At 39.9% G+C, this 27,822-nt stretch overlaps 1 protein-coding gene across 3 annotated transcripts in view; it reads right to left on the minus strand.

Annotated features, from left to right (window-relative positions):
- TTC29 (tetratricopeptide repeat domain 29) overlaps positions 1-27,822 on the minus strand; it is a 3,626,200-nt gene that overhangs the window by 2,496,201 nt on the left and 1,102,177 nt on the right. For all 3 annotated transcript variants that reach the window (XM_044062243.1, XM_044062242.1, XM_044062241.1), the window contains exon 4: positions 21,992-22,215. In XM_044062243.1, the coding sequence (XP_043918178.1) occupies positions 21,992-22,215 (224 nt within the window). The remainder of the gene's footprint in view (positions 1-21,991; positions 22,216-27,822) is intronic.

Raw genomic sequence — 27,822 nt, forward strand, 5'->3', positions numbered from 1 at the left:
TAATATAGGTGAGGTAGTGATCACTTAGATCATCAAGTAGTATCCCTGGCTTGTACATTTGAGGGTGGCCATTAATAAGTATCCAATCTAGGATACTTTCTTTGACTTTGTTTTTACTGAACCTAGTGGGGTGGAAATGGTCTGTGTAAACCTATGAAGGTTTATGTGGGTAGTGGGAGATTCAGAGGAACAGGTGTTCCAATCAATGTTAAAGTTACCTAAGACTACGGTTTCCTGGGGATAGTTGCACGATAGTCAATGTAGGATGCGTTCAAGGACATTGACATTTTTACCAGGTGGTATATAAATGCAGTCAAAGTATCTACATTTATTCTTATTTATTTGTAATTTGGTGATGAGAATTTCTGCGTTGTTAAACTGGGGTAATTGCTGGGTGTCATTAGTTACTGTTAGGGTGGACTTGTATAGCACAGCTACCACGCCACCCTTCCTTGAGGTCCGGTCCAGTCTGAAAATGTTGTACCATGGGGGTGTTACTTCATTGTCTTTAGTTGCTGGTTTTAACCAGGGTTCAGTGAGGCAGAGAATGTCTGGGGAGTGAACAGCTAGGAGTGTGTGGAGGCTATGGATCTTGTTATTTAGGCTTCTGATGTTAAGATGGCAGGCCAGAAATGAATTCGGGAGCCTATTTAACTGAATAATGCTGGCTGAATTGTTAGTCAGTGAGCTTAGATCAACAGCTGTGGACAGGCCAGAGTTAGGGTGGATGTCTCTATCTCTCATAAGGTTATTTTTCAAGCCAATTATGAGTTTCAGGAATTTATTTATAAGTTTTTCATAGTGTTTGGTTTTTGGGCAAATGTAACTGGATTTAATTGGTTGGTAGTATTTGGGGGGTAAGGAATTAGGAGAGAGGGAAGTTATGAACTGCCCAAATTTATTAAATGCTAGGGTGGTGGAGGTTTGGAATTTTGGGTATTGGAATTCCAGATAATGTAGATTTTCATAGGAGCTGAGGTGGTAGGGAATAAATAGCAGGAGTAGTATAGATAATAGTGGGAATATTTTGGGTGCAATCATGGTTGCTACTAGGGCAAATGTCTGGTATTATGTTTAAGTGGAGAATATGTAAGAAGGGCTAATGCATTTAAGCAGCAAATAGTCGGGAAAAAGGCTATTTTTGGTATTGTGGGTAAGTAAAAGATAAATGATAGTCTGGGAAGTCGGCAGTTTTATAGATTCACAGGTTGTTGATTGGTTAAGTAGTAGGGCGTGGTGAAGGCACTATAAATTTAGCGTCACCGGGGGCGGGTGACATTTGGGGGCAAGGCGGACTGGGGCTAAACCAGAAAACAAGTTTCCTAAAGTTAGCGTGTGCAGGTAGGTATTTATGATATGTAATGAGCACACTTTTCTAGTTCCAATATGTAAAGAGCACACTATTTCTGTTTCCTGATGTTAAAAATGAACTGTAGAAAGCATGCTGTTTCTATTAGCTGGTAAAAGTTCTGCTAAGATACCAGTTATAGTATATTACTATATATATAGTGTATTAGTAACTGTCTGTAAACTACTTTTTCAAATATTTTTCTTATTTTTGCAAGAAGGCAGAGGGTAAAGATAGGAAAGAGGTCTTTGTGGGATTCTGGGGCAGGTATTTTAGGAAGAGGGTTGTCAATGGAGAAAAGACTGCAGTAGTGAGTGGCAGGTTATATAAACAGGGAAGATGGTAAACACATTGTGGGAAGGGCACAAGAACAAAAAAAATAGGGATACTGTAGTTCATCAGAAAACATTAAAAACCTGAGGTATGGATGGCACCCAGGTGAGATATGGAAAAAAGCTGAAGAAGATCTGATGCAACTCTGGAAATTCCTATTTACAAAATCATGGAAGGCGGGGGTTGCCCACTCTCATCCCTGTCTTTGCTCTATATCTGGAGCCCTTACCTAGATGTATTAAACTATCAGAATATGGGGTCATAATCAGGAAAACATAGCATTATTTGCAGATGACATGTTTCTGTGTGGTCACAATACAAAAAAGACAAAAACAATATTTGGCATTCTACAGAAATCTGGGCAATTAGTAGGATATAATATTAAGGAAACAAAAACAAAAGTGATACTATGAATTGATAAAACAGTACTCGTATCTATCTAGGCATAGTAGGATAATATATCTAGGCATAGTAGGATAATATATCTAGGAACGTGGCTGAGTAATAATGTGAAGCAAGTCCAAAGACATGCAGGAAGAAACCATGCACAGCATAATTAGTAACCTTAAGAAATGGAAGCTGATAGATATGAATGATAAGCAAATGCACACAAATGTTGCTGGAGCCATTTGATCTTCATTTAGGACAGGCATATTATTATATGCCTGATGATATATCCTGGTACAGAATAAAGGGTTTCTTCAGTGACAAAAAATATATATATTGCATACCATGAGAAAATATTTCTGTAGCAAGTGAAAGTGAAGCTGTATAAGTAAACTTACCATAAACGGTAGATCAAATGATCGTGGCTGCAGTAGCCTGAATTATATGGGTTATATCCTGCTAAGGACATGACAACTGACATGCTTCCAAAGCCTTTGTGGCACTTTCCATGTGCTCAAACCATTAGTCAGCTCAAGCTTCAGAGCTTTCATGTCAACAGACAGGGGAGAGGTTAAAGCCCTGAGAGGACAATGGTATGAAAGTAACCATAAAAGTCCACACCTTTGCATTAAATAAGATTAATAAATAAAAATAAAATAATAAGAGTATGGGGAGGGAGCAACTACTTCAGCAATGGTTATTCATACATCGACTGCTATGGTAAGTTTATTTAGAAAACAATAAGAACACACAGCTCCGTTATTAGAGCTTCAGAAACACCACTCGAGAAAATAAAGCCAAAATAATTTATTCCACTAAACAACGTATAAGCACTTTCATTTTATATACAATAAAACTTCCTCAGATACAAGAATATCCACATCTTCCACATTTAAATAGACATAGTAAAAATTGATATGACTCCATCTAAAATCACATAAAAAGAAGTTATGTTCTTACCATAACGTTCCATGTGGAGTGTTCATCTCGCCTTTGTTTTTACACACGGGTTCGGAGCCGATCCTCGGCTCCGAGTCGGCCGCATAGCAAAGCTCTGCATCTAAGAGAAGCTCGAGACCAGGCTATATCCCACAATCCTCCCTGCCATTACTCAGATCTAGTTTGCAAGCAAACCAGAAAAAAATTAATAATCCTAATGTATCCAGGCTACAAACTGCTATGAATGAAACATTCAGAGACACCATCTCGCTGACAACCAACTAGGGGTAAAGAAAGATACCCGGAATAGGTAAGACATGTGGACCAGACTCTAGTCCTACTCGTTCTTCCAAACCGTGAGGGAGGGACGGGGGGAATGTAAAAACAAAGGCGAGATGAACACTCCACATGGAACGTTATGGTAAGAACATAACTTCTTTATGTGAGAGTGTTCAATCTCGCCGTTTGTTTTTACACACGGGTAGCGTCCCTAGCTCCATCACCCCGAGTGACTCATGGAAGAACATTCCTGAGCACAGTGGAACCAAAGGATGTCCTGTCTTTGGAGGTTTTGTCAACCCTATAATGAGTGATGAAAGTATGTGGTTTAGACCACGTGGCTGCTGCACAAATCGTGTCCAAAGGTAGGCGAGCTGCATGAGCCAAGGAAGTGGAGACGGACCTAGTAGAATGGCCTTTTGGTTTGGTGGGCAAGGCCTGGTTTGACTTAGAATACACAAAGGCTATACAATCAGTAAGCCATTTAGAAAGAGTGCGTTTTGTAACTGCCATGCCCTTTACATTATCTGCAAATGCAACAAAAAGTTGATCTGTTTTTCTGTAGTCTTTAGTCCTGTCTAAATAAAATCTGAGTTGCCTGTGGACATCTAACTTGTGTAACATATATTCCAGCGTACTGGTATGGTTTTTAAAGAAAGTGGGGAGTTCAATGGACTGATTAATATTAATGACAGAGCATACTTTGGGAAGGAAGGACGAATTTGTTCGTAAAGAAACTCTATCTGGGTGAAAATTTAAGTAAGGAGGTTTAATAGACAGTGCTTGCAGCTCTGAAACTCTCCGAGCTGAAGTAACCGCTACAAGAAAGAGAGTCTTCCAAGACAGAAATTTCAGGGGGCAAGAAGAAGCTGGTTCGAAAGGTGGTAACATTAGTTGTGACAACAACAAATTTAAATTCCATGGGAATAAAGGATCCCTGACAGGAGGTCGCAGATGGAAAGAACCTTTCATAAAGGCTTTACAAAGCCTGTGGGACATGACAGAAGAACCATTCTCACCAACATGAAAGTTGGATATGGCAGCCAACTGCACTCTTAATGTGGAAGTAGAGGCCCCCTCATGGAAAAGGATGGAAAGAAATTCTAGTATTTTATGTAAAGGAGCAACCAAGGGGTCCAAGTGTTGATTAGATGCCCAGTACACAAAGCGTTTCCATTTACTGTTGTAAAGTTTTGTGGTGGAAGCCTTATGAGAGGCAACCAAAATGCGCTGCACTGCCGGAGAAAGAAGATCAGACCTGGCTAGGCGGGGAAGTGGAGCAGCCAAGCTGCTAGTTTGAGGGATAGAAGAGACGGGTGAAGAACTCCCGACGAATGCATCAGTAGATCTGGTACTGGGTCCAGGATCCAAGGTTCTTCTGATAGATGGGCTCGAAGAAAGGGGAACCATATCTGTCGAGGCCAGAATGGGGCTATGAGTATAATTGTCCTTTCCAGGTTCTTGGCTTTCTGGAGAAATCTGGGAATCAAGGGAATAGGCGGGAATGCATATAGGAGACCCGGGGGCCAATCGTGTATCAGTGCATCCCTGGGGACATCCCCTGGAGGGGGTAGAAGGGCAAAATAGCTTCTGCATTTGGCATTCATTGGGGAGGCGAATAGATCGCAGCAAGGCTGGCCCCATTTGCGGAAAATTCTCTCCGCCACTTGTAGTTTGAGGGACCACTCGTGAGGTAACAGGATGGCTCTGCTCAACCTGTCCGCAATGACGTTGGATGACCCCGGGATGTGCGTTGCTATCAGAAAGCGACCCGTGGACTCGCCCATTGCCAAATTCTCATGGCCTCTCTGCATAATGGGTAAGATTTGGTTCCCCTTGTTTGTTTATGTACCAGACTACAGACATGTTGTCTGTCTGAACTGCTACTGTCCCTAGAGGTAGGAGGGTTTGAAAGTGTTGCAACGCTAGAACACCGCCCTCATTTCTAGAACATTTATGTGCAGGTTGTACTCAATGTCGGACCATTCCCTTGGACTGTTCTTCCCTGAAAAGTCCCCCAACCCTATCAGGGAAGCGTCCGTGGTTATAGTGGCTGTCGGATTTGGTAGAACAAATGGACGACCCATGGTGAGGTCCTGGCTGGACATCCACCATGAGAGGTCCCGTTGCAGGAATCCGTTATCAGGATCTCGTACTTTAGGGTAACTGTTGGAATGACCACTGAGTGAACAGTAGCCATTGGAGGAGTCTCATGTGCAACCTTCCCATGGGAATCGCAATGAGGGACGCTGCCATGAGACCCAAAACTTTCAACACCAATTTGGCCGGTGCTTTCCTGCATTGCAGCAGAAGAAGAACCTGTTCCTTGAGGGATGAAGCCCTTACTTGAGGGAGCTTTACTAATGTTAAACGGGTATCTAGGTCCGCTCCAATAAATGAAATATGCTGTGAGGGCAATAAGACAGATTTTTTGAAGTTTATGGAAATCCCTAGGTGGGAACAAAGGTTGACTGTATAGTCCCTTGCTTGTATGAGGAGACGCTCGGTGGTGGCGGTGAGGAGCCAGTCGTCCAGATAGAGAAACACCCGGAATCCTAGACATCTCAAGTGAGATGCTACCACTGCCATGCATTTGGTGAATACCCTGGGGGCTGAGGTGAGCCCAAAGGGCAGGGCTCGAAATTGAAAATGACTGACTCTCAGCCGGAAGCGCAGGTGATCTCTGGAAGGTCTGGCCATCTTGATGTGGTAGTACGCGTCCTTGAGATCTATTGAGCACATCCAGTCGTCCTTCTGTAAAAATGGAAGGATCGATTGAAGTGTGACCATCCGGAACTTTTCCTTCTTCATGAAGGTATTGAGATTGCTGAGATCCAAAATGGGTCTCCAGTCCCCTGTCTTTTTTGGAACTAAAAAGAACCTTGAGTAAGTTCCGGATCCTCTTTGGTCCGCCGGGACTGGCTGAATGACTCTTTTTTTGAGCAGCTTTGAAATTTCTATTGCTGCTTGGCCTTGCAGACAGGGTGGCATATCTGGAGACCTTCTGTGTTGGGGTGGAATTGACATAAGGGGTATTTTGTATCCTCTGGTTACAATGCTTTTTACCCAGGAGTCTGAGGTGAGAGTTTGCCAGGCCTGTGGGTATAAAGCCAAGCGATCCCCGACTGCCTCCAGAGCAGGACAGTCGGGCCTCCATTCAGGAGTGCTGGAAAGGCTTACCAGGGATAGTATCCCTGTCGCCTTGGTTCTGCGGACCCCCTCTGCCGCCAGGTCGGCGTCTTCCTTGTCTGCCCCCCCTCTGCCTCTGGGGGGGGGGGGTTCACTCTGTGTGGCCTGGAAAGATCCCCGAGTTCTACGGAACCACATTTTTCCGCCTCGTTGCCCTTTGGGGTATGGTCTGGATGGAACGGAAAAACGGACTTCGACAGCAGACAGAGTCTTTCCTTCTTGCTCACACCGAGTTAATGTCTCTTTCACTTTGGGCCCAAAAAGAGTGGCACCATCAAAGGGGGCATTGGCGAAAGAAGACTTGAAGGCTTCCGCAAAAGAGCATAGCCGCATCCAGGATTGTCTTCGTAGAGCAATCGCTGAAGCTGCGGCCCTACTCGACCCTTCAGCCGCATACGAGATGAGCCTCATGGACGAGTTCACTACGGAGGTAAGGGTGTTAAGTTGTGCTGTCACCTTATCTGAAACAGCAGCATCTGTGTTACCCTGGAGGGTATCTCTCAGCTCCTTGATGAGATCCCTCTGCAGTCGTGTAAAATGTGTCAAATAGTTTAGCGAACGCATGGAAAAAGTCGCTGAACTAAAAATGCGCTTCCCGTATCTGTCCATAGTCCTAGAATCCTTATTAGGAGGATGAACAGAAGAGGAAGACTCCGACATCTCCTTTTTAGTGGCTGCTGCCACCACCATAGCATCAACGGGGACTCCTTTTGTTAGGTAAGTCTTGTCCTGGGGGGCAGTAATGAACTTACTTGGCTTTCTAGGGACCGGTTCCACTGTGTCCGGTGTCTCCCACGCCCTTCGAGCAATTAATTCCATTAACTCATCCAAGGGCAGAGTAACCCAGGAGGTAGAAGGTTGAGCACCAAATGCCTTCAGCAACACTGCCTCATCCTCAGTGGGGGCTAGGGACTGCCAATCACCCCTCTGTTTTAATATCTCCAATATGTCCGCAAATGAGACATCTTCGGAGGGTGATTTTGGGGACCCCTCTGACTCCTCCAAGTCAGTGTCAGATGTTAAAGATTCCTGTGGGGAGTCTAAGTGCCTCCTCTTGCACAATCTTTTCCTCAGGACCTCATCGGAGGGGGATTCCGGTAAGGCCTCAGAGGAACAGGGGGCATCCTCTAGGGATGGCTGAGACAATGGTACTCCACGCTTTGGATGTGTCGTGGGAACAGAAACAGAGAGCGGCTCCTTAGGGGAGGGAGAAGATGCGTCCGATGTAGTGGTTGTCTGTGTAGACAAAACCTTCCTCATGAGGTCAAAGGCCCCTGAACCTCGGCCGAGGACTCTCCCGGTTCCGAAGAACATGGAAGAATCCAAGACACGGGGCCCATGGGTCTCGACCCCGAGGACGGAGCCGAGCCGATCTGCGCCGAGGCCCCGTGAGGGAGAGTCGGCACCGAAAGGTCGGTACGACTCTCGGTCACGGAACCAAGGAAAGATCGTCGACTCCGAGACTCACCTATCGGTTCCGATGGAGTCGAGGTAAGTGGTGTCGATCGTGCTATGGACGGTTTCGGCACCGATGGCTCCACTATCATCGGCTCATCCTCTTCCGGCTCCAAAGACTGGATGGGTCTCGAAGGAGGACCTGTTGGAGATAAAGGGAGGCCTTCTAGTTTCGACACCAACTGGGAGGAAACTGTAATCAACCTGGAAAGAGCCGTGTTCTCCATCAGTTTCTGCACGACACGATCCACATCAATATCAGAAAGTGGTCTGGAAGAACGGATTGAAGGAGCCGAAGATGGCACCGACCGAAGAATCGATGGTGGCGGTAGTTCCGACACCGGTTCCAAGACCTGGGGCTCAGTGAGAGACAAACGTTCGACGCTCGGCCCCGAAGTCTGTGGAACCGGCGAACGAACCTTGGAAGATGTACTCGGAGCTGATGACATGGGCTCTGACATCTTCGACCCCTTCAAAGACTTAGAAGCCTGGTCCGACTTGTCCAAGGCTTCTTGAAAAGCAGGCTTAAGAAGCCCCCTATCAATAAGTTTCCTGCGTCTATCTGTCATGACTCTCCCACTGAAGGAATGGCAAATGGAGCAATCCTCTTGCAAGTGGAGAGGGCCAAGACAGTAGACGCAGGAGGTGTGGTTGTCAGTGATGGACATTTTCTGTCCACACTGGCACCTTTTGAACCCACTTTTAGCTTTTTCAGACATACTAAGTGAGGTAAAAAAAAAAAAAAAAAAAAATATAAAAGAGAGTTAGAAGTTAGAAGGAGGTAGGCCCAAAAGGGAAACCTATAGAAATAAACTGACAAAGTAACTAGATACACACACACACACACACACACACACACACACTATTTTAAATAAAACTATAACTTTTAGACTAAAAGAAGCAAAAAACAAATACTATCTTATCTGTCAATTCTAAAACTCTGGTCTGAGCTCTCTGACGCGATGTGACCTGTTGCAGCGGCAAACTAGATCTGAGTAATGGCAGGGAGGATTGTGGGATATAGCCTGGTCTCGAGCTTCTCTTAGATGCAGAGCTTTGCTATGCGGCCGACTCGGAGCCGAGGATCGGCTCCGAACCCGTGTGTAAAAACAAACGGCGAGATTGAACACTCTCACATTCCCATTCATGAAAAAAATCATATGAACTACACCAAACTTCTACCACACAATCCTTATAATTACACTCAAAATACTCCCTGCCTTAATCTAAACCTTATTATACTTTCATTAACTATTTATATTATTGTAGTAACCTAAAAAACTAAAATGGGATCCCCTAATAAAAGTACATAGAACAATCATTTTAAAAACTTAGCACAACCATAAAACCCCCATACTAAAAGACTTTTCCAATCAAAAACACATTTTTGTAAAATACTTTGATTTTATCTATCCAAAGATTTTAACTTTAAGAGGGGTGATAGTAACATTATTATTCAAACCTGGCCAGTTATTCGAAATGAGTTTCAACTGCCAAGCTAGCTTCTGTTTCTCCAGGAGTGTAGACCAAGGGCCACCCCATGGGCTCTTTTCAACCTTTTCCAACACAACAAACTTAAGACAATGGTCCCTATGCTCTTCAGTATGTCTAACCAGAGCGTATGTAGTTTTTAATTTTTTTTATCTCGTATACATGCTCATATATCCGATTATGGAGCTTACGCTCCATCTTCCCCACATAAAAACCTTCACATAGTTGGCAAACCACTCTGTAAACCACTCCCGTTGTATCACAGTTATATTTGTCTTGCATATATACCTCTACACCATTAATACTTACCCTATTGCAATCCAAAATACATCCACACATACTGCATCTACCACTTTAATACACCCTGGGATTATTTACAACCAACTTATTTCTCCTGTCTATTAAATCTTTCAAGTTGTAACCCTTCCTACATACTATAATCGGCCCGCCCCCTTTCATACATCTCATTATCCTCTCATAAAATTTCTCAATTCTTATTTAATATCCATCTAATTCTAGAACTATCCAAATTAAAGGCAGTAATAAGGGCCTTAGAAAAACTATTGCTATCCTTTCTCTTTTCCACCGCAATATTAGCGTAATCATATCCCAAATTTAAAATAGAACTGAAGTGGTTCATTTCCCTCTTCGTGGACACTTCATCTATAAGTTCTTGCACCATCAGCATAGGATATCCTCTTTTACAGAACATCCCCAACAAATTTTTCCATTCATCCTTAAAATCCTCCTCTAAAGTAGCCATTTGTCCCTTAACTATTGCCCTCTTCTATCTATATGGATGGGAGCTTGTAAAATGCAACAACATACTGGAATAAGTGGGTTTTCTATAAAACCGTGAAGTATATTTGCCCAATTCATAATTTTTTTCAATCATAACAACCAGGTAGGCCATAATATCCTTGTGATAGGAATATGTGAAAGATAGGAACTCAGCACTCATACTGATATAATCCATATATTATAATAAACTCCCCTAGTCACCCATCCATATCATAAAGATATCATATCGCAAATATAATTTCATGGAGCATCTAAATGACTGATTCAAAGCAAATAAAAATTCCCAAAGTAACATGACAATATTAGCGAATAAATAACCCACTGTTGAGCCCATTGCTATACTCTCCTTCTGCCTATATAATTTACCTTCACAAATTATAAAATTATTTTTAAAAATAATTTCCAATAATTCTATATAATTATTTATACATCCCTGACCTATACCTCTTCTTTCCAAATACACCCCAAACCATTCCAATCCAGTGGAATGTGAAATTGCTCTGTATACAAATTGCGTACATCTATAGTAACCAGCAAATCCATTTCATCATAAATAACATCATTCATCTTTTTAAGAAAATCCCACGAGTTCTTACACAGATGGTGCTCATCCCCTAATAGATGTTTTAACTTTTAATCCAAAAATTCAGCACATGCCACTGTGATAGATCCCCTCCCATTGATTATAGGTCTTATGGGGGGGTTCCACTGATTTGTACATTTTTCGGACCACACACATACTAGAAATTACAGTAGAAACAACAGTCAAATATTTAAAATCTTGTAATGTTATCTGATCCTCAATAAACATATCCCTCAATTGACCAGCTATCCTACTATATGCTGTATTTAATTCAACTCTACTACATATCTCTTAAGCTCTTCCTTCTAGTATATTAAAAATACGTTCATTATAATTCTGTTTGTACATAATTACCATCCCCCCTCCCTTGTCCAGCTTTACTGCCCTTAACTCATGGTTCCTAATAAACATTATTTTATCACCATCATCCCTTTCAAAATTGTTTGTTATTCTTTTATTATTTTTACCCAAACTGAGTCTAAAGTCCAACTCACACAATTTTTCAAACAAAACCAGAGCCGGGTGTGAGGGGGATTATGTAAACTGGTAGCCCTAACAGTATGATTGTCCACTGGTACATCCTTAAATAAAATCATAAAATTTAACTTGTGTACAAACAATTTTATGTCTATCAAAATGTCCAGTAAGTTAGCTGGCCGAGCAGGCATAAAGTTAGTCCCTTTGGCAAAAAAATCAGCATAGGTACGATTTAAACAAATATCCATGTAATTAAACAGTTTAAAATCGCCCTCCATGTTATACACAGTAGTGACGCTGCCATCATCTTGTTGATCTCTTATATTTTGAGTCGTTGTCCCTTCCATTTCCATAATTTGTAAATTGTCCTCTAAAATCAGGTCCCCCTCCTTGTATAATTGTAACATGGGGAGTATTGGCTTGATAGATTGTCTGTTAATTCTGCATGTTGTTTTTCCAATGATGACACAAAGGATGACTCGAGTTGGATTGGTTCTTGCGCTGCTGGTTCCTGATTCACTCTGATCGTCTGAGCCAGGGAAAATCCTGCCCATCTACCAATTCCTCTTACTGATAGGTGGGTGCTCGATTAACACTGCCCTCTCCTTCATCACACCCACTATGGTTAGTAGAATTTTCATTTAATGAGACCGGGGGTTATTAACATGATCAAAATCACGTTTTCTCCATACTCGTGATTCCAGAGGCATGGGGTAAGCTAAACCATTCATATAGTCTCTTCTGTCATGCTCCAATTTTTTTTATTTTGTAACCTTTCAGGTGATTCGTTGACTACTGGATACTATAAAAGATATGATTATGTTCCCCCCTATAATCCGAATATCAGATATCTTTCATAATGTTCTCGTTCAAGATGTTCACCTCTGCCATAAATTTTTCTATTAATTTCAAATTATGCTTCATTATCACCTTCATGAACTCATAGCCCTGTCTGTCAAAAAGTTCTATAAGTTCAGCATGTAGAGGTGAATCTTTTTCAAGCCCCATTGGGAACCACCACTGTCCAAGTCCTTTGGGGACCCGTTTGACTCTAATTGACTCCATAAAGTAAGAATTTCAAGCTGGAATTTCTTTAATTTTAATAGTTTATAATCCAATTGACTCAACTTCGAGCACAAGTCCTCTCTAGTACGGGCAATGAGTCATAGTCAAACCCAACATTAGCCATTAACCATTCATTTAAATTGGGTCTATCATCCTGTTTTGTAAATTTCAGTAAATTCCTTTCTCTGTGGTACATCAACAGTATGCACAGTCTGCTCATTCACAGCAATATTCCGACCATTCATGTTGGTAGAATTCTGGTTCATCCATGTAAATTGCGAAGCGGATGCAGGTCCCTGCTGCATAACACCCTCAAGACTTTGGGCTAAACAAGGAGGGTGAAATTTCCAATACTGTAATATGAACAATTCTCTATTAATATCCATATCAGAATTGTCAGAAAAGAGTGTTTGCGAAGAAGCCACTAATTCAGAAGCCATAGCGTAACCATGAACCAAGAATTTGGAGAGTTCTAGAATTAGATGGATATTAAAAAAGATCTTTCGAGCCAATGCTCCTTCACATTACAATTATACAAGGAGGGGGACCTGATTTTGGAGGACACTTTACAAATTATGGAAAAGGAAGGGACAACGACTCAAGTATAAGAGATCAACAAGACGATGGCAGCGTTACTATTGTGTATAACTTGGAGGGTGATTTTAAACTGTTTAATTACACAGATATTTGTTTAGATCATACCTATTCTGATTTTTTGCCAAAGGGACTAACTATGTACCTGCTTGACCATCTAACTTAGTAGACATTTTAATGGACTTAAAATTGTTAGTACGCAAGTTAAACTTTATGATTTTTATTTAAGGATATACTGGTGGACAATGGTACTCTTTGGGCTACCAGTTTATATACCCCCCCCCCCACACACACACACACACACATGGCTCTGGTTTTGTTATTATGTGAGCTGGATCTTAGGCTCTCTTTGGGTAAAAATAATAAAAGAATAACGAACAACAATTTTGGAAGGGATGATAGTGATAAAATAATGTTTATTAGGAACCATGAGCTAAGGGCAATTGAAGCCGGAACCAGGGAGGGGGGGGATGGTAATTATGTACAAACACAATTATAATGAACATATTTTTAGTGTACTAGAAGGAAGAGCTTATGAGAGGTCTAGTAGATCTGAATTAAATACAGCATATAGTAGGATAGCTGGTCAATTAAAAGATATGCTTATTGAGGGGCAGATAACATTACAAGATTTTAAATATTTCACTGTTTCTCCTGTAATTCCTACTATCTTTGGGGTCCCAAAAATTCACAAATCAGTGGACCCCCTCACGAGACCTATAGTTGATGGGAGGGGATCTATCACAGTGGCATGTGCTCAATTTTTGGATTTGAAGTTAAAACATCCATTAGGGGATGAACACCATCTGTGTAAGCACTTGTGGGATTTTCTTAAAAAGATGAATGATGTTAATTATGATGAAAGGATTTGCTGGTTACTATAGATGTATGCAATTTGTATACAGTAATTCCACATTCCACTGGATTGGAATGGTTTGGGGCGTATTTTAAATAAGAGGTATAGAACAGGGATGTAAAAATAATTATATGGAGTTACTGGAGATTATTTAAAAAAATAACTTTATAATTTTGAAGTAAAATATATAGGCAGAAGGAGGGTGTAGCAATGGGCTCACCAGTGGGTTCTTTGTTGGATAATATTGTCATGTTTTCATTTGCTTTGGATCAGTCATTCAGATGCTCCATGAAATTATATTTGCAATATTTGGATGATATCTTTATGGTATGGACGGATGACTAGGAGAGTTTATTGCAATATATGTATTATATCCTATATTTCACATATTCATAATACGAGGATAGTATGGCCTAACTAGATGTTATAATTGAAAAAATTATGAATTGGGCAAATATACTTCACAAGTTTATAGAAAACCCACTTATTCCAATATGTTACTGCATTTTACAAGCTCCAATCCATATAGGCAGAAGAGGGCAGTAGTTAAGGGACAATTAGTGAGGGCCACCTGAATGACTACTTTAGAGGAGGATTTTAAGGATGAATGCAAAAATTTGTTAGGGATGTTCTGTAAAAGAGAATATCCTATGCTGATGGTGCAAGAACTTATAGATGAAGTGCCCACGAAAAGGGAAATGAGGCACTTCAATTCTGTTTTAAATTTGGGATATGACTCGGCTAATATTGCGGTGGAAAAGGGAAAGGATAGCAATAGTTTTTCTACGGTCCTTATTACCGCTTTAATTTATGTAGTTCTAGAATTAGATGGATATTAAATAAGAATTGGGGAATTTTATGAGAGGATAATGAGTTGTATGAAAGGGTGGGGGGGGGGCATTATAGTATATAGGAAGGGTTGCAACTTGAAAGATTTATTTGAAAGGATAAATAAGTTGGTTGTAAATAATCCCTGGATGTATAAAAGTGGTATATGCAGTATGTGTAGATTTATTTTCGATTGTAATAGGGTAAGTATTAATGATGTAGAGGTATTTATGAAAGGCAAATATAACTGTGATACAACAGGAGTGGTTTACGGAGCCCTTTGCCAACTATGTGAAGGTTTTATGTGGGAAAGACGGAACATAAGCTCTGTAAATCAGATATATGAGCATGTATATGAGATAAAATAAGAAAAAACTACAAATGTTCAGTTCAGGCATACTGAAGAGTGTAGGGACCATTGGTTTAAGTTTGTAGTGTTGGAAAAGGTTGAAAATAGCCCACGGGGTGGCCCTTGGTCTACAATCCTGGAGAAACAGGACCTAGTTTGGCACTTGAAACTCAATTCGAAAAAGTGGCCAGGTTTGAATGACAATGTAACTATCACCCCTCTTTTAAAGTTAAAATCTTTGGTTAGATAAAGTCTAAGTATTTTACAAAAATGTCTTTTTTATTGGAAAAGTCTTTTAGTGTGGGCTTTTTATGGTTGTGGTAAGTGGTTTTTAAAATTATTGTTCTATGTACTTTTATTAGGGGATGCCATTTTAGGTTACTACAATAATATAAATAATAGTTAATGAAAAGTTAATAAGGTTTAGATTAACGTAGGGTGCATTTGACTGTAATTTTTATAGGGGATTTTATGGTAGAATTTTAGTGTAGGTCATTTGATTTTTTTCATGAATGGGATCATATGATGGCTTTAGATGGAGTCCTATGACTTTTTACTATGCCTATTTAAATATGGGCATATTTATGCATCTTGGGAAGTTATAGTGTGTATAAAACTAAAGCACTTATATGTGTTTAGTGGAATAAATTATTTTGGTTTTATTTTCTCGAGTGGTGTTTCTGAAGCTCTAATAACAGAGCTGTGCATTCTTATTGTTTTTCTTGGTAAGTTTGCTTGCACAACTGTACTATGTTCTTCACATGAATCACTGCTGCAGCAACCTAAGCTACATGGATCGATTGCCATACTTAATGTAACTGAGAAGAGGAAGGATGAGAGGCCAAGAGCTGCTGGAGGATGACCCCACCAAAACCTAACTTAGAGCTGGAGAAGTAATCTAATTTATAGAGTTTTGTAAATGTATGCACAGAAGACAAAGTTGCTTCTTCTAGAATACATCTAGGATCCAACCCTTTCAGAAAGCCACAGATGATGCCAAGGCCCTGGTAGAGCCTTGATCCTACCTGGAATTGTTTTGTTGCAGTGGGTACAACAAAAGGTAATAGCAACGGTACAACCATTTTAAAATATACCTTTGTCACAGGTTGAACTTTCTTCTTAACTTCACAAAAAATGAACAAATGTTCAGTTATTCTGAGAGATTTTGTTTTGTTAAGATTGCACCGGAGTGGTCTGTGGACATCCAATGTATGAAGCATCCTTTCTCCCTCACTTTTTAGGTTTTGGAAAAAAGACAAGGAGATAAATAGCTTGACTTAAGGTAAACTCAGACACCACTTTCTGCATAAATGAAGGACTAGTTTTCACTGAAACCCTATCTTTGTGGAAAATAATTGATTGACCAGGAGAGCTTAAAACTCAGATATTTTATTTTCTTGCACATGTCAGAGCAGTTATTAAGATTGTTTTTCCATGTTAAGAAATTCAAGTCAGCCAGATGAGCCAGTTCAAATGGAGCAAGTGTTAGTTTTTCCAACATAAAAGTAAGATCCAAAGGAGATTCCTAGGAGGCTTCTTATGCAACAACTCTTTCAAAAACATTTTCACAACAGATTGCGCTGAAAGAGGATGATCAAAGAGTAGACATGCTGAAAGGGACAACAAATTAACCTTGACTGAGGAGAAAGACAGGCCATAGGAGAGTAAGTGATGACTCATTGTTGTTGTACCAGGGAAACATCACCCTGAATGGATGCTGGATCTTTTCTTGGCACCAACCAAAAAACCTTTTCCATTTATTAACATATCATTTTCTACTAGGAGGCTTTCCTTCCTCCATTAATACCTGCTGCATGACCTTAGAAAAAAAGGTACCTAAAAGCTATTAAAATTCTACCATTCAAGCGTTCACGTATAGTTGTTTGTGGTCAGGGTGTATCAAACACCCCTATTCTTCTGTGAGTAAATCCATTCTGTGAGGAAGCTTGTAGTAATTGTCCCTGAACATTTCGAAAAGAAAGGAGAACCACTGTTCTCTGGTCCAGAAGAGAGTTGCCACAACGATCCTTCACCACATGGGAGTCCTTCTGAGTCTTCAGTATGACCAATGATATTAATGGACAGGGTGGAAAAGCATACAAGAATATTCTGGTCTAAGAAAAAAAATGCATCTGTCTTCTAGACCTTCTTGTAAGGTGTCCTGGAGCAGAATGTTGCCAAATTACTGCTGTGAGTAAAAGCTCATAGATCAATTTGAGTTGCTCCCCACAGCTGGATCAACTCTTGTAAGACCAACTAATTCATTTTCCATTCCACATCTGTTCTGGTCGTTCTCAGCTTGCCTGCCATAAAATTTTACTCTGAAGTATGTAAAATGCCTGTAGAGTGAGATTGTGCTAAAAAGCTATATCCCACACTACCATGGCTAGTCTGCCCAGAGGATAAGATCTAGTTCTCACTTGTTTATGTACCACATCACTGTGGTGTTAACACTAGCAGTGGTCCAGAGGACCACAGATGTCTGTGGCAATTAAGAGCATTTATAAGAGCTAACATCTCTTTTATGTTTGTGTGTTCTGGTCTGTCTGTTATTCCAAAGACCCTGCACTTTTATTCCCATAGATATTACTCCCTCATAAAAGTCCGAGGTGTCTGTTGTGACAGACTGTGCTTAAGCTGGAAGGGAAAATGGGGGAAATGGATTTCAATAGATTTTGTCTCTGCACAAAAAGATCTCCCTTCTTATGAACCACAACTGGAATCTGGAATGACAGGGAATGGTGATATTGCAGCCATAAAGATTTTAGCTAACACTGGATTTTTCTCATCTGGAGTCTTGCTACAGAAATCGTGATAATCACAGAAGCAATGATACTCAAAATCCTGAGATATTCCCTTGCAGACACCGTAGTCTAAGTGGAAAAACTCAAGAGATAACTCTAGATGCAAAACTACTATTCCCTGTGGAAGAAAAGTTCTTTGAACTGAGGTATCCAGGAGGCACTTCAGGAAAACAGTCCTATGAGAAGGGGTCAAACAAAACTTTCTGTATGCTCTCCTGGAGCCCCAGTCAGTGTAGGAGATATCTCCCTTAGGTGAGAGATTCCTGGCATTTAGAAAAAGACTCTGAAAGGATAAGTAAGGTGGGTTTGCCATAATGGTTAAGGTTTTCACCTCACAAACATAAGGTTCCATAGGTTGGTACTAGGGTATCAGCCCTAGGGCCTATACAAGCCTAGCCATAACATTTCCCTGGCTATTTCTTCCCAGGTCCCCTGTCTAGCAGGGCGATTGACATGATCCCCGAGGTGAATTTCCTATTTCCCATCCAGTCGTCAAGGTTCCTTTTGAAGAGGGCCAAAGAGGTGCTCAAGCTTGACATGTATGGGCAGTCTATTCCAGAGTATGGGGAGTCTCAGGGTCAGGAACCTATCCCTTCAGCATGTTTTGTTCATTGTAATGACAAGGTTTAGATCCCTGGAGTGTGTGGCTTTGAGGGATTGGGATTTCTTTACATGTAGCATGTCCAACAGCACTGGGTTTGACATGGCCTTGTATGTTAAGCAGAGATTGCCTCTGAGTAGGCGATATGCGACAGAGTATAGATGGAGGGTTTTTTAGACGGTCAGCATAGGGCATCTGCTTTAGGCCTGTGATTCTTTTAGTGAGGTATTTCTGTGGCCTTTCCAGTTGTTGCAGGTGTCTTGTGAGGTACATACCAAATGGGGCGTTGTACTCTATAATGGGTCTAATGAGGGATGAGTACAGTGGGACAATGACCTCCTTTTTTCTGGATGAAAAGCCCTTAGTGATGAGGTGTGCCACATAGAAGGATTTCCTGACTGTTGTGACTATATGGTTATTGAAGGTGAGACCACTGTCCACCTGTGTCCCTAAGTCCCTTATCACACTTTCGGTATTTAGTGTACTGCCACTTATCTGGTAATTCATGGTTACTTGTTTTTTTCCCAAAGGGGATACCTGGGCCTCCCACGTAGCAGGCGAGAATTCTACCACTGAAGCACCAATGCAGGTGCAGGATTTGATTCTGACCTTGAGTTATTGGATAGGCTTCAGGCCAGTTAGCCTAGCATTCATCTAAGAACATATGAATCTAATCTAAATAAGGGAAATGTAAATACTTTGCAATAAGCTATTTCAGGAGATAGAATATTTGTGAATACCACTGTAGCACTGGATAGACAACATGGAAATCAGAGAACTGAAAGTGCACTATAAACTCTGAAAACCTTAAGAAATGTCTGAAATCTGGATCTGTAGGTAGGTGAAGGTATGCATCTTTTAAATCTAATGTCACCAGAAAACTCAAATGGGGAATGAGAGGTAACACATTCATTTTGAACTTGAGCACTATAATAAAGAGGTTTAGAAAAGAAAGACACAGAAATGATCTCTGTGAATCTTCATCCAAACATTCTTGAATAAAACCCTTATGATACTTGAAGAAGATGGACTGCTTCTATTATTCCCTAAGACAACAGATGCTGAATGACAGGTGGAATAGGAGAAGTTTGGTTTGACATGACGGTAAATCCCTTGAAATGGAGGGAGTGGCTCCTACTGGCATCTGTAACCTTGGTGGATTACTTTCAATACACAACTGTCTGAAACTGTTTCTAAAGACAGAAATGGTGGTTCAGACTTTCTGGAAAGATTATGGGTTTGTCAGGGTGGGAGGGCTGAAAGATCTGAGAAATTCCTTGAATCAGCGTACCTCTCTCATCACACCAAACCTCTCAATTGTCCGTAAGTTTCAGGGATGTCCCTGAATTTGGCTCAAAATATAACTTGTCTCTCCTAATCCCATATAAAACTGGTGATTTTAGAAGAAAACTAATGGATTACACTTATTAAATAAAGGCAATAATTAAATAAAAAGACTATTTATTTCAGAAAATGCATATTAACTCACATTATCTTATGCTGTCAATGTTCCAAGGTAAGAGCACTAATAATTTTGAAAGTGTCCATGATTATTTCTGGATTTGTTTATAAAGTCACTACATAGGATCACAGGTGAAAAACTAGGCTAACAACCACTGGGGTCCTTATAAGCCTAGCTGTGCAACCTAAATGTGACCCACAAATTTCATTCATATAGGAATGATTTACTGACTGACTCTGCCCATCAGAGACATAGGCATCAGACCAGTAGTGAATTTCCAATTACCCATCCATTGGTCCAAGTTGCAATTAAACAGGGATAGGGAGGAAACTCTGCTTCACAAGGATAGGGAGCCTGCTCCAGAGAATGGGAATTCTCTTTGAAACATATCTGTCTCTCCAACATGCCCTATTTATGTTGCAAGCAAAATTTAGGTATTTTAATCTAGTAGTTCTGATGCGGTTTGTTTTGTGGTGTTGCAAAAGGTTCATCAAAACAGGCTTCAGGGATCGCATGCATGCCAGGCAAAGATCATCCCTCAGAAGTCTGTATGATACCATGTAGAGAGACAGGACTTTGAGACGATCAGCATAGAACACTGTGTTCACTCCCTGTATTCTTTTTTTAAAGTACCTTTGTGGACATTACAGTTGCTGCATGTGTTTGGTCATGTACATACAAAAGGGGGTATTATATTCTACGATGGGACTGATAAGGGCCACATGCAGTGGTACAATGTCATCTCTGGATCTAGATGCCATGTCCTTGCTTATAAGTTTAACAACATAAAACAATTTTATTACTACTTTGGACACATGTTGGTCAGAGGCAAAGTTACTATCTACTTGAGTTCCCAGTTCCCTGACTGGTAGAGGAAAAGAGAATGTTCCCATTCCTGTAGTGCAGCAAGCTTAAAGTGCCAAGTTTCACTATCCCCATCCCCTTCAAAGTAAACACTATCCTTTTACTGAAAACTCCCACCACTTAAACTATGTAAAGATACATGTGCTTGTTTTATAAAGTGTAGAAAGACTCCAGGGTCTGACTGTGGTAGTGATATCACTAAATGCTGAGTGGATATAACTCATCTAAGTGTAAAATTACATCTATGCCACACATGCCTCCATGTGCCTTACTGCTTATTTACCATTTCTATGATGTCCATATCTATGGCACAACACCAGGCTTTCATTATAACCAAAAAGTGAGGCATCAGACAGCTGACAACTGCAAGACAATCCCAGTGTCTAAATGATGAGACCACAAAGCCTTTTTATTGTTGTCTTCTGGGTGACTATACAATGATAGGATATGAAATGCCTAAAAATGATATCAGTGCGCTGATTATGTAAAGCATAACATGATGGCAAAACTGATAAAGCATTCCCAATACAAAATCAGCATTTATGACAAGAACGGGTTAATTATCCTTACTTTCAATCTCTGGCATACAGGGAGTCTCATTCTCTCTCTCTTCCCCTTTCCCTCTGTCTGACACACACACACACACACACACACACACACACACACACACACACACACACACACACACACACACACACACACACACAGTTTTTGTACTTATGAACTATTTTATTTATTTAACCTTTAAGGTATGCATGCAGCTGTTGTAACTGGTCATTAAACTTGGTCTGTAGCTCACGTGTATCACTCCCACATTATTAGATTTATCTTAGAATGCAATCGCTCTCAGCAAAAGAAAATAACATTCTTTAACAGCAGCTTTATTATATTTCTGCTTACAGAGATGTCAGCAGACCAGGAATGGCTGCCACATTCTTGAAACTATGCATGCATAAGCTGAAAGCCATCCAGATAACTCATAAATATGAAATAAAAAGCAGTTCCCAGAGGAAATGAACTATATGACCTCCTCCCAGTTTTGGTCATGTTATTAGTAAAGAACAGAAATTTCATATAAATGGCAGCACAGAGTACAAATTTAGAAAAAAGAAACATATCTGGTGATCCTGCATAATGTTGTTTAAAGCTTTGTAGACTGCAGTTTTTAAGTGCTAATTTTTCAGTAATGTAGCAAATCCTTAGACAAAGCAATCTGCAGTTTTCCCTCAGGCAGTAGCTGCTGCAGAAGTCCCCACTGCTCATCTAGTCACAGTTTCCCCATTTACCTGCTCTCTGGGTTGCCTCAGCTCTGGTCAGGAAATGCTGAAGCTGATCCAGCTTATCAGGCTGGTCCTCCAGGGGTCTCTGCTGCCATATGGCTGACCCAGGCCCTCCAGCCTCCCTCAGGGCATTCCACTTTTGGATCAGAGCAAAGAGCTCAGTGAAAGACTTGTGATAACCCTCTCGCAGCATGTCGATGCAGATGTTATGTTTATGTGAGTTCCTGTAACTGGGAATACAATAAAGAAACAGTGTTAAAAGGTTAATTCTAATCCATTAAACCTGTAGTGCATGTTTGTTTTCAACCAATTAAAATAAAGACAGCCTATGTCAAAATATTCCTCCTTCAGCAAATGAATAGCATTGCTGGCACTCACTTATTTAGCCCAGCAATGTCAAATATAAAGGGAATGATAATGATGTCATCAGAATTAGGACAGACTAGTACTCTGAGTGATGGTAATTTCATTGTTACCCGACTTTCACGTAGATGCATTTTAATTGGTTAAGATTATATTTTATTACACTGCTACAATACTTTTCAGAGGCAGTCCAGTTTATATTTTATAGACAATTTCAGTATTTTTGTTTGAAGTATATAATGATAATAATTATAGAAAATACATGATATTTTTGAAGGTGTTGTCTGCCTGCCTTTGCGCTGAGCTTAATACTTTCCACTTTTTGTGGAATAAGTGTGGTATTTAATATATGCCTCCTGCTAAATAAGTGTACTGTGCTGGCTTCCATAACACTGGAATTATGCTAGATGTAGAATGCAGATAAAGGAGATATTATGGAAATAAGGAGGAAATTACTGAGAAATCAAACCTTTGTACTAGTTTTATCTGACATGTTACCATATGACCTACAAATTACATCAGAAATATTCTGGCTCTAACATCATGACATTCAAAGCAACAGCATTTAGTAAAAAGAAAACAACCTTAATTCAATACAAGAATCATGTCTGTGACTCACTACATCTCCTCAAGACATTCAAGTTCATAATACAAAATCTTGGCAGTATTTCATACTATTGCATGAGCTCAAGCATTCAACACTCAAATCACAAAGTACCTGTGCTAGTAAACAATTTGAGCAAATGTAAAAATTTTCTAAAATTGCTTTTAGAGGGCAAACTGCCTTGCACCCCCATGTGGGAGACAAGCCCCCAAACTTTCCCACTTCAAGAGTACAGCATGTCAGAGAAAGAATGATTACTGGCAGGCACTATAAAGTCTATCCTGCTCTTTCTCCTCAAGATTGCAAGACAAGACCACCTATAATGAAAGCAGTGGGATCTCACATAGACATGTCTCATGGAAAGTACTACAAGCAGCTGAATACACCAAGTCATTATACTCAAACTGTGATACAATCTCAGGTGATATGAGCAAATGACTATGAGCCACATGGCTATCAAAATGTGAATTCTCACACATGCACTACAGCCTGCTTATATAAACAACAGTTAAGTATGGGAAATTCTAACACAAAAGGTAATCTTAAAATTAGCAGCAACCCTCACAACTATGGATGGTAATCTTACACTTTTAAACTCTGGACCATTTAAAAATAATGGACTTAAGACTGAATTTGTGGTGCAGAGGGATGGAGACCTGATTGTAACACAGGTGACCGGGGTTCAATCAGCAGACCTGGTACAGGAGGAGCCATGAAGGGAAGGGGAGGAGTAAAGGGCCATATACTGCTTCCCTTTCCTTGAGGTGTCAAGTGTATGCAGACCTGGGAAACTACCACTCAAGCACTAAGGGAGGGGCAGGGTTACTTGGAAGGAATGCTCCTTGTGTAAGTAAGGGGATGTCCTCTGTGGTCAGCTCCTAAACATCCCCTTTTGCCACTTTGCTCAGTGCATGTCAGGGATAGGGCATAAAAATAAGAAAAATCTTGAACCCCTGATGGCTTTCTAAATGATGAGTCTCCCGAATTCAACCCTCATTCCAGTGATGTAGAGGAAATGGGCCAATTGGCTGGGAGGGGGACGATCAACAGACATCAAGGACAAAAAGAGAAGTTGTGTTTTGTTTTACTTTTGGTAATCACAAATGTAACCTATTGGTTTACATTTGCAATTATTTTTTTCACTGATTTTGGTGGTGATAAATAGTAAATGACTATAAGTTTATTCGATATTTTGTGTTTCAGACAAACTCACCAATGATTATTCATAACAAACGTGTGTGTGTGTGTGTGTGTGTGTGTGTATATATATATATATATATATATATATATATATACACATATATATATATCTATGGATCAATGTCAGTTGATGGAGTTTTCAGAAAGTAAAAATTCATATCAGCGAGATGATATGATCCAATTTCCGAAAACTCGAACATTAAAAAAAAAAAAACAAAAAAAAGAAAAAAACGGAAAAATATTGTTTTATGTTTTTGCAAGGGGGAAAGCCACCCTGCACCCCCCAAAAGCCTCACAGACCATGCAAATTATATATACCAACTCCGAGATCACACTACTTTGAGGAAAACAGTAAATTTCCCAAGCCTCACAGTCTTGCCAATTTGAATTTCAAGTTTCTGAAAACTCGATTAACTGATAGGGATCTATATATATATATATATATATATATATATATATATATATATATATATATATATATATATATATATATATATATATATGTATGTGTGTGTGTGTGTGCATTTATATAAATATATATATATATATATATATATATATATGGGTCTACTTCATATAAACAAAATCCCACTTACCCGACTTTCATAACATTGAGCCGAGAACAATGAAAGTCCACACCATCAACATTTAACTTAAGGTAAGTAACCCGTTGGCCAACCCACAAACAAAGTGAAATGGAAGCAAAGGAAACACACCCATGAGGGGGTCTGTGCCCCCCACACCACTCCCTAACAAAATATACTAACTCTGAGATTGCACTAACATAGAGGTTTACATCCTGGCTAAGCAGTTACTTACTATTAGTTACACACTGGTGTTCCGAGCGGTTGGTGTTGTGGATTTTCGGTGTTCTCGGCTCGATGTTATGAAAGTCGGGTAAGTGGGATTTAATTTATATGAAAGGGACCCATATATGTGTATACACACACATTTATATATATATATATATATATATATATATATATATATATATATATATATATATAAAATCTGTGTGGTATATATATATATATATATATATATATATATATATATAAAATCTGTGTGTGTGTATATGTTTTATATATATATATATATATATATATATATATATATATATATATATATATATGGGTTCACTACACATTACCGAAAACCCACAATACCGACACCCATAAACCCGAGACCAAATACCCGAAAGTCTACAAGACCGACAGACCACAAGCGCGAAATTCAAAATCGCGAACATTTGAAACACATACAGTGCACACATACACAGACACACAGCTTTCCCCCACAATCAAACGAATAAATGTACACTATATTTAAAAAGGGGGACAAGCCCCCTGCACCCCCCACACCCCCTACTTTAATATTCTAACTCCGGGATCGCACACACACACAAGACAAACTCACACCCACACATTACAGTCCCTCACACACACACCATAGTCACAACGCACACTAATGCCCCTCACAAACACACTTACACACACATGCTTACCTGAACCACAACACCAGAAGCGCTAACTCAAAATCTCCGAACATCGGGATTATGAAATTCACACTTCTGGTCTTGTGATCATCTGGACTTTCGGTGTTCTGGTCTCGGGATTCCGAGCGTCGGTAATATGGGAGTTCGGTCTTCCGTAGTGGACCTATATATATATATATTTATATATATATATAAATAATATATATATATATATATATATATATATATATATATATATATATATATATATATATATATATATATATATATATATATATATATATATATATATATATATATATATATATATATATATATATATAGAGAGAGAGAGAGAGAGGTTTTCTAATAGAATGTCAAAAAACAGTTGAATTTCCAGTTACAAACCCAAATATAATGCTCGATTTTCGAAATAACTTGTGTTCAGAAGTTGGAATCATATCCTCGACAACTCATGTTTCGATGTAAATGTCGAAAATATGAAAGACATGGCAGAAGAGTTCCAACGTTTGTGCATGATTTTCATTTGCATTTGTACATTTCCACAGTGCACGGTATGTCCATATAGGACTTCATGTAAGTGAAACTCCTACACCTTACATCACCTGTTTGCAGGAAGGCAAGCCCCACTCCACTCCCTCCCTGTTGGGGGCTGCACCCCTCCCACAACCCTGCTGACTATATATTCCAACTCTTGAGATAGCACTACAGTCTGGAAAGGGATGAATTTCCCAAACCACACTGTACCGCGATCTCTGTGCATTACTTTGAGTTCATATCAGTGAATGCACAGTAGCATTCGCTGATAGGAATTTCAAACATGGAATCATCGACAACACGGAAATTCAGGCATCTGTCTTTTTTTTCCATCTGCAAAGCATCCACGTTCGCCTTTTTGATAGTAAACCTTATATATATATATATATATATATATATATATATATATATATATATATAGATAGATAGATAGATATCAATTTAGCTCTCAGTTCTACCATCATCGACACAATAGATCAAGTTAGTGGCAAAAATTTATCTTGCATGTTTTAACGGAATACTAAAAAAATACCTCATTCCAACTCAGTATAAGAGCAATGAGCAGGTATGTGCGAGTTGAATGAACTGTTGAAGTAGTAATGCTCCTTCTCCTGGCTGAAATTTTTGTGCAGATATAAATGAAATGTTCCTACTGCACATAGTAAGTGTGGTAAAGGAGCCTGCTATGGATTACATTTCCTTTGCCATTATTCCAAAATGAATGAATGGATAAATAAATAAATAAATAAATAAAAGGAAAGGAAAAAAAAAGGCAGATCCACACTCCACACCCCAGGACCATCAAGGTATACAAGTTGCAGCAAATGACTTGACCAGATATAGATTCATGGGTTGCTACTAGGCTAATGGCCACTAGGGCCCTTACAAACCTAGATTTGCAACCCAGTCTATTCAGTTGCTGACTATCATGGGACTCTATATGGGGAGATGTTAGTTGGAAGGGGACTAAGAACTTGTAGTGTGGGGGTGTTTGGATAATACTTTTCTTAATGATGGATTCTGTCCATAAGGGACATGGGGGCCAATCCTGGGGTAAATTTATGATTTCTTATCCAAATTTCAAGGTTTTGTTTGAATAGGGTCAGTTATAAACTGTGTTACATGGATGGGGAGCCTATTTCATAGTGTGGGGATCCTTTAGGACACATACCTGTCTCTCCAGCATGTTCTGTGTATGTCACAAGCTAAGTTCAGATCCCTGAATCTAGAGTTTCTGGTGGTGTTTGTTTTGCACATGTGCAACAGATCCACCAGGGATGGGTCTGAGGAAGCCCTGCAAGCCAGGCAAAGATCCCCTCTCAGCAGCCTGTAGGAGAACGAATACAAAGACAGAGCCTTTAAGTGATCAGTGTAGGAAGTGCATTCATGCCCTGAATTCTCCTGGTGAGAAACCTTTGTGGGTATTCCAACTGTTGCAATTGTTTGGTTAGGTACATGCCAAAGGGGGCATTGTATTCAATGCCAGGTCTGATAAGGGTTAAGCAGAAGAGTACTATAACTTCCTCGGGCCTGGATGGCATACCCTTACTTATAAGCTGGGCAATATAGAATGATCTCCTTATTATCTTAGCTATGTCTTGGTCAAAGGTCAGATTGCTGTCTACATACGTTCTTACA

This window comes from Protopterus annectens, chromosome 2.part1 (genome assembly GCF_019279795.1).
Source record: "Protopterus annectens isolate FY-2018-M chromosome 2.part1, PAN1.0, whole genome shotgun sequence".
Classification (NCBI taxonomy): domain Eukaryota; kingdom Metazoa; phylum Chordata; order Ceratodontiformes; family Protopteridae; genus Protopterus; species Protopterus annectens.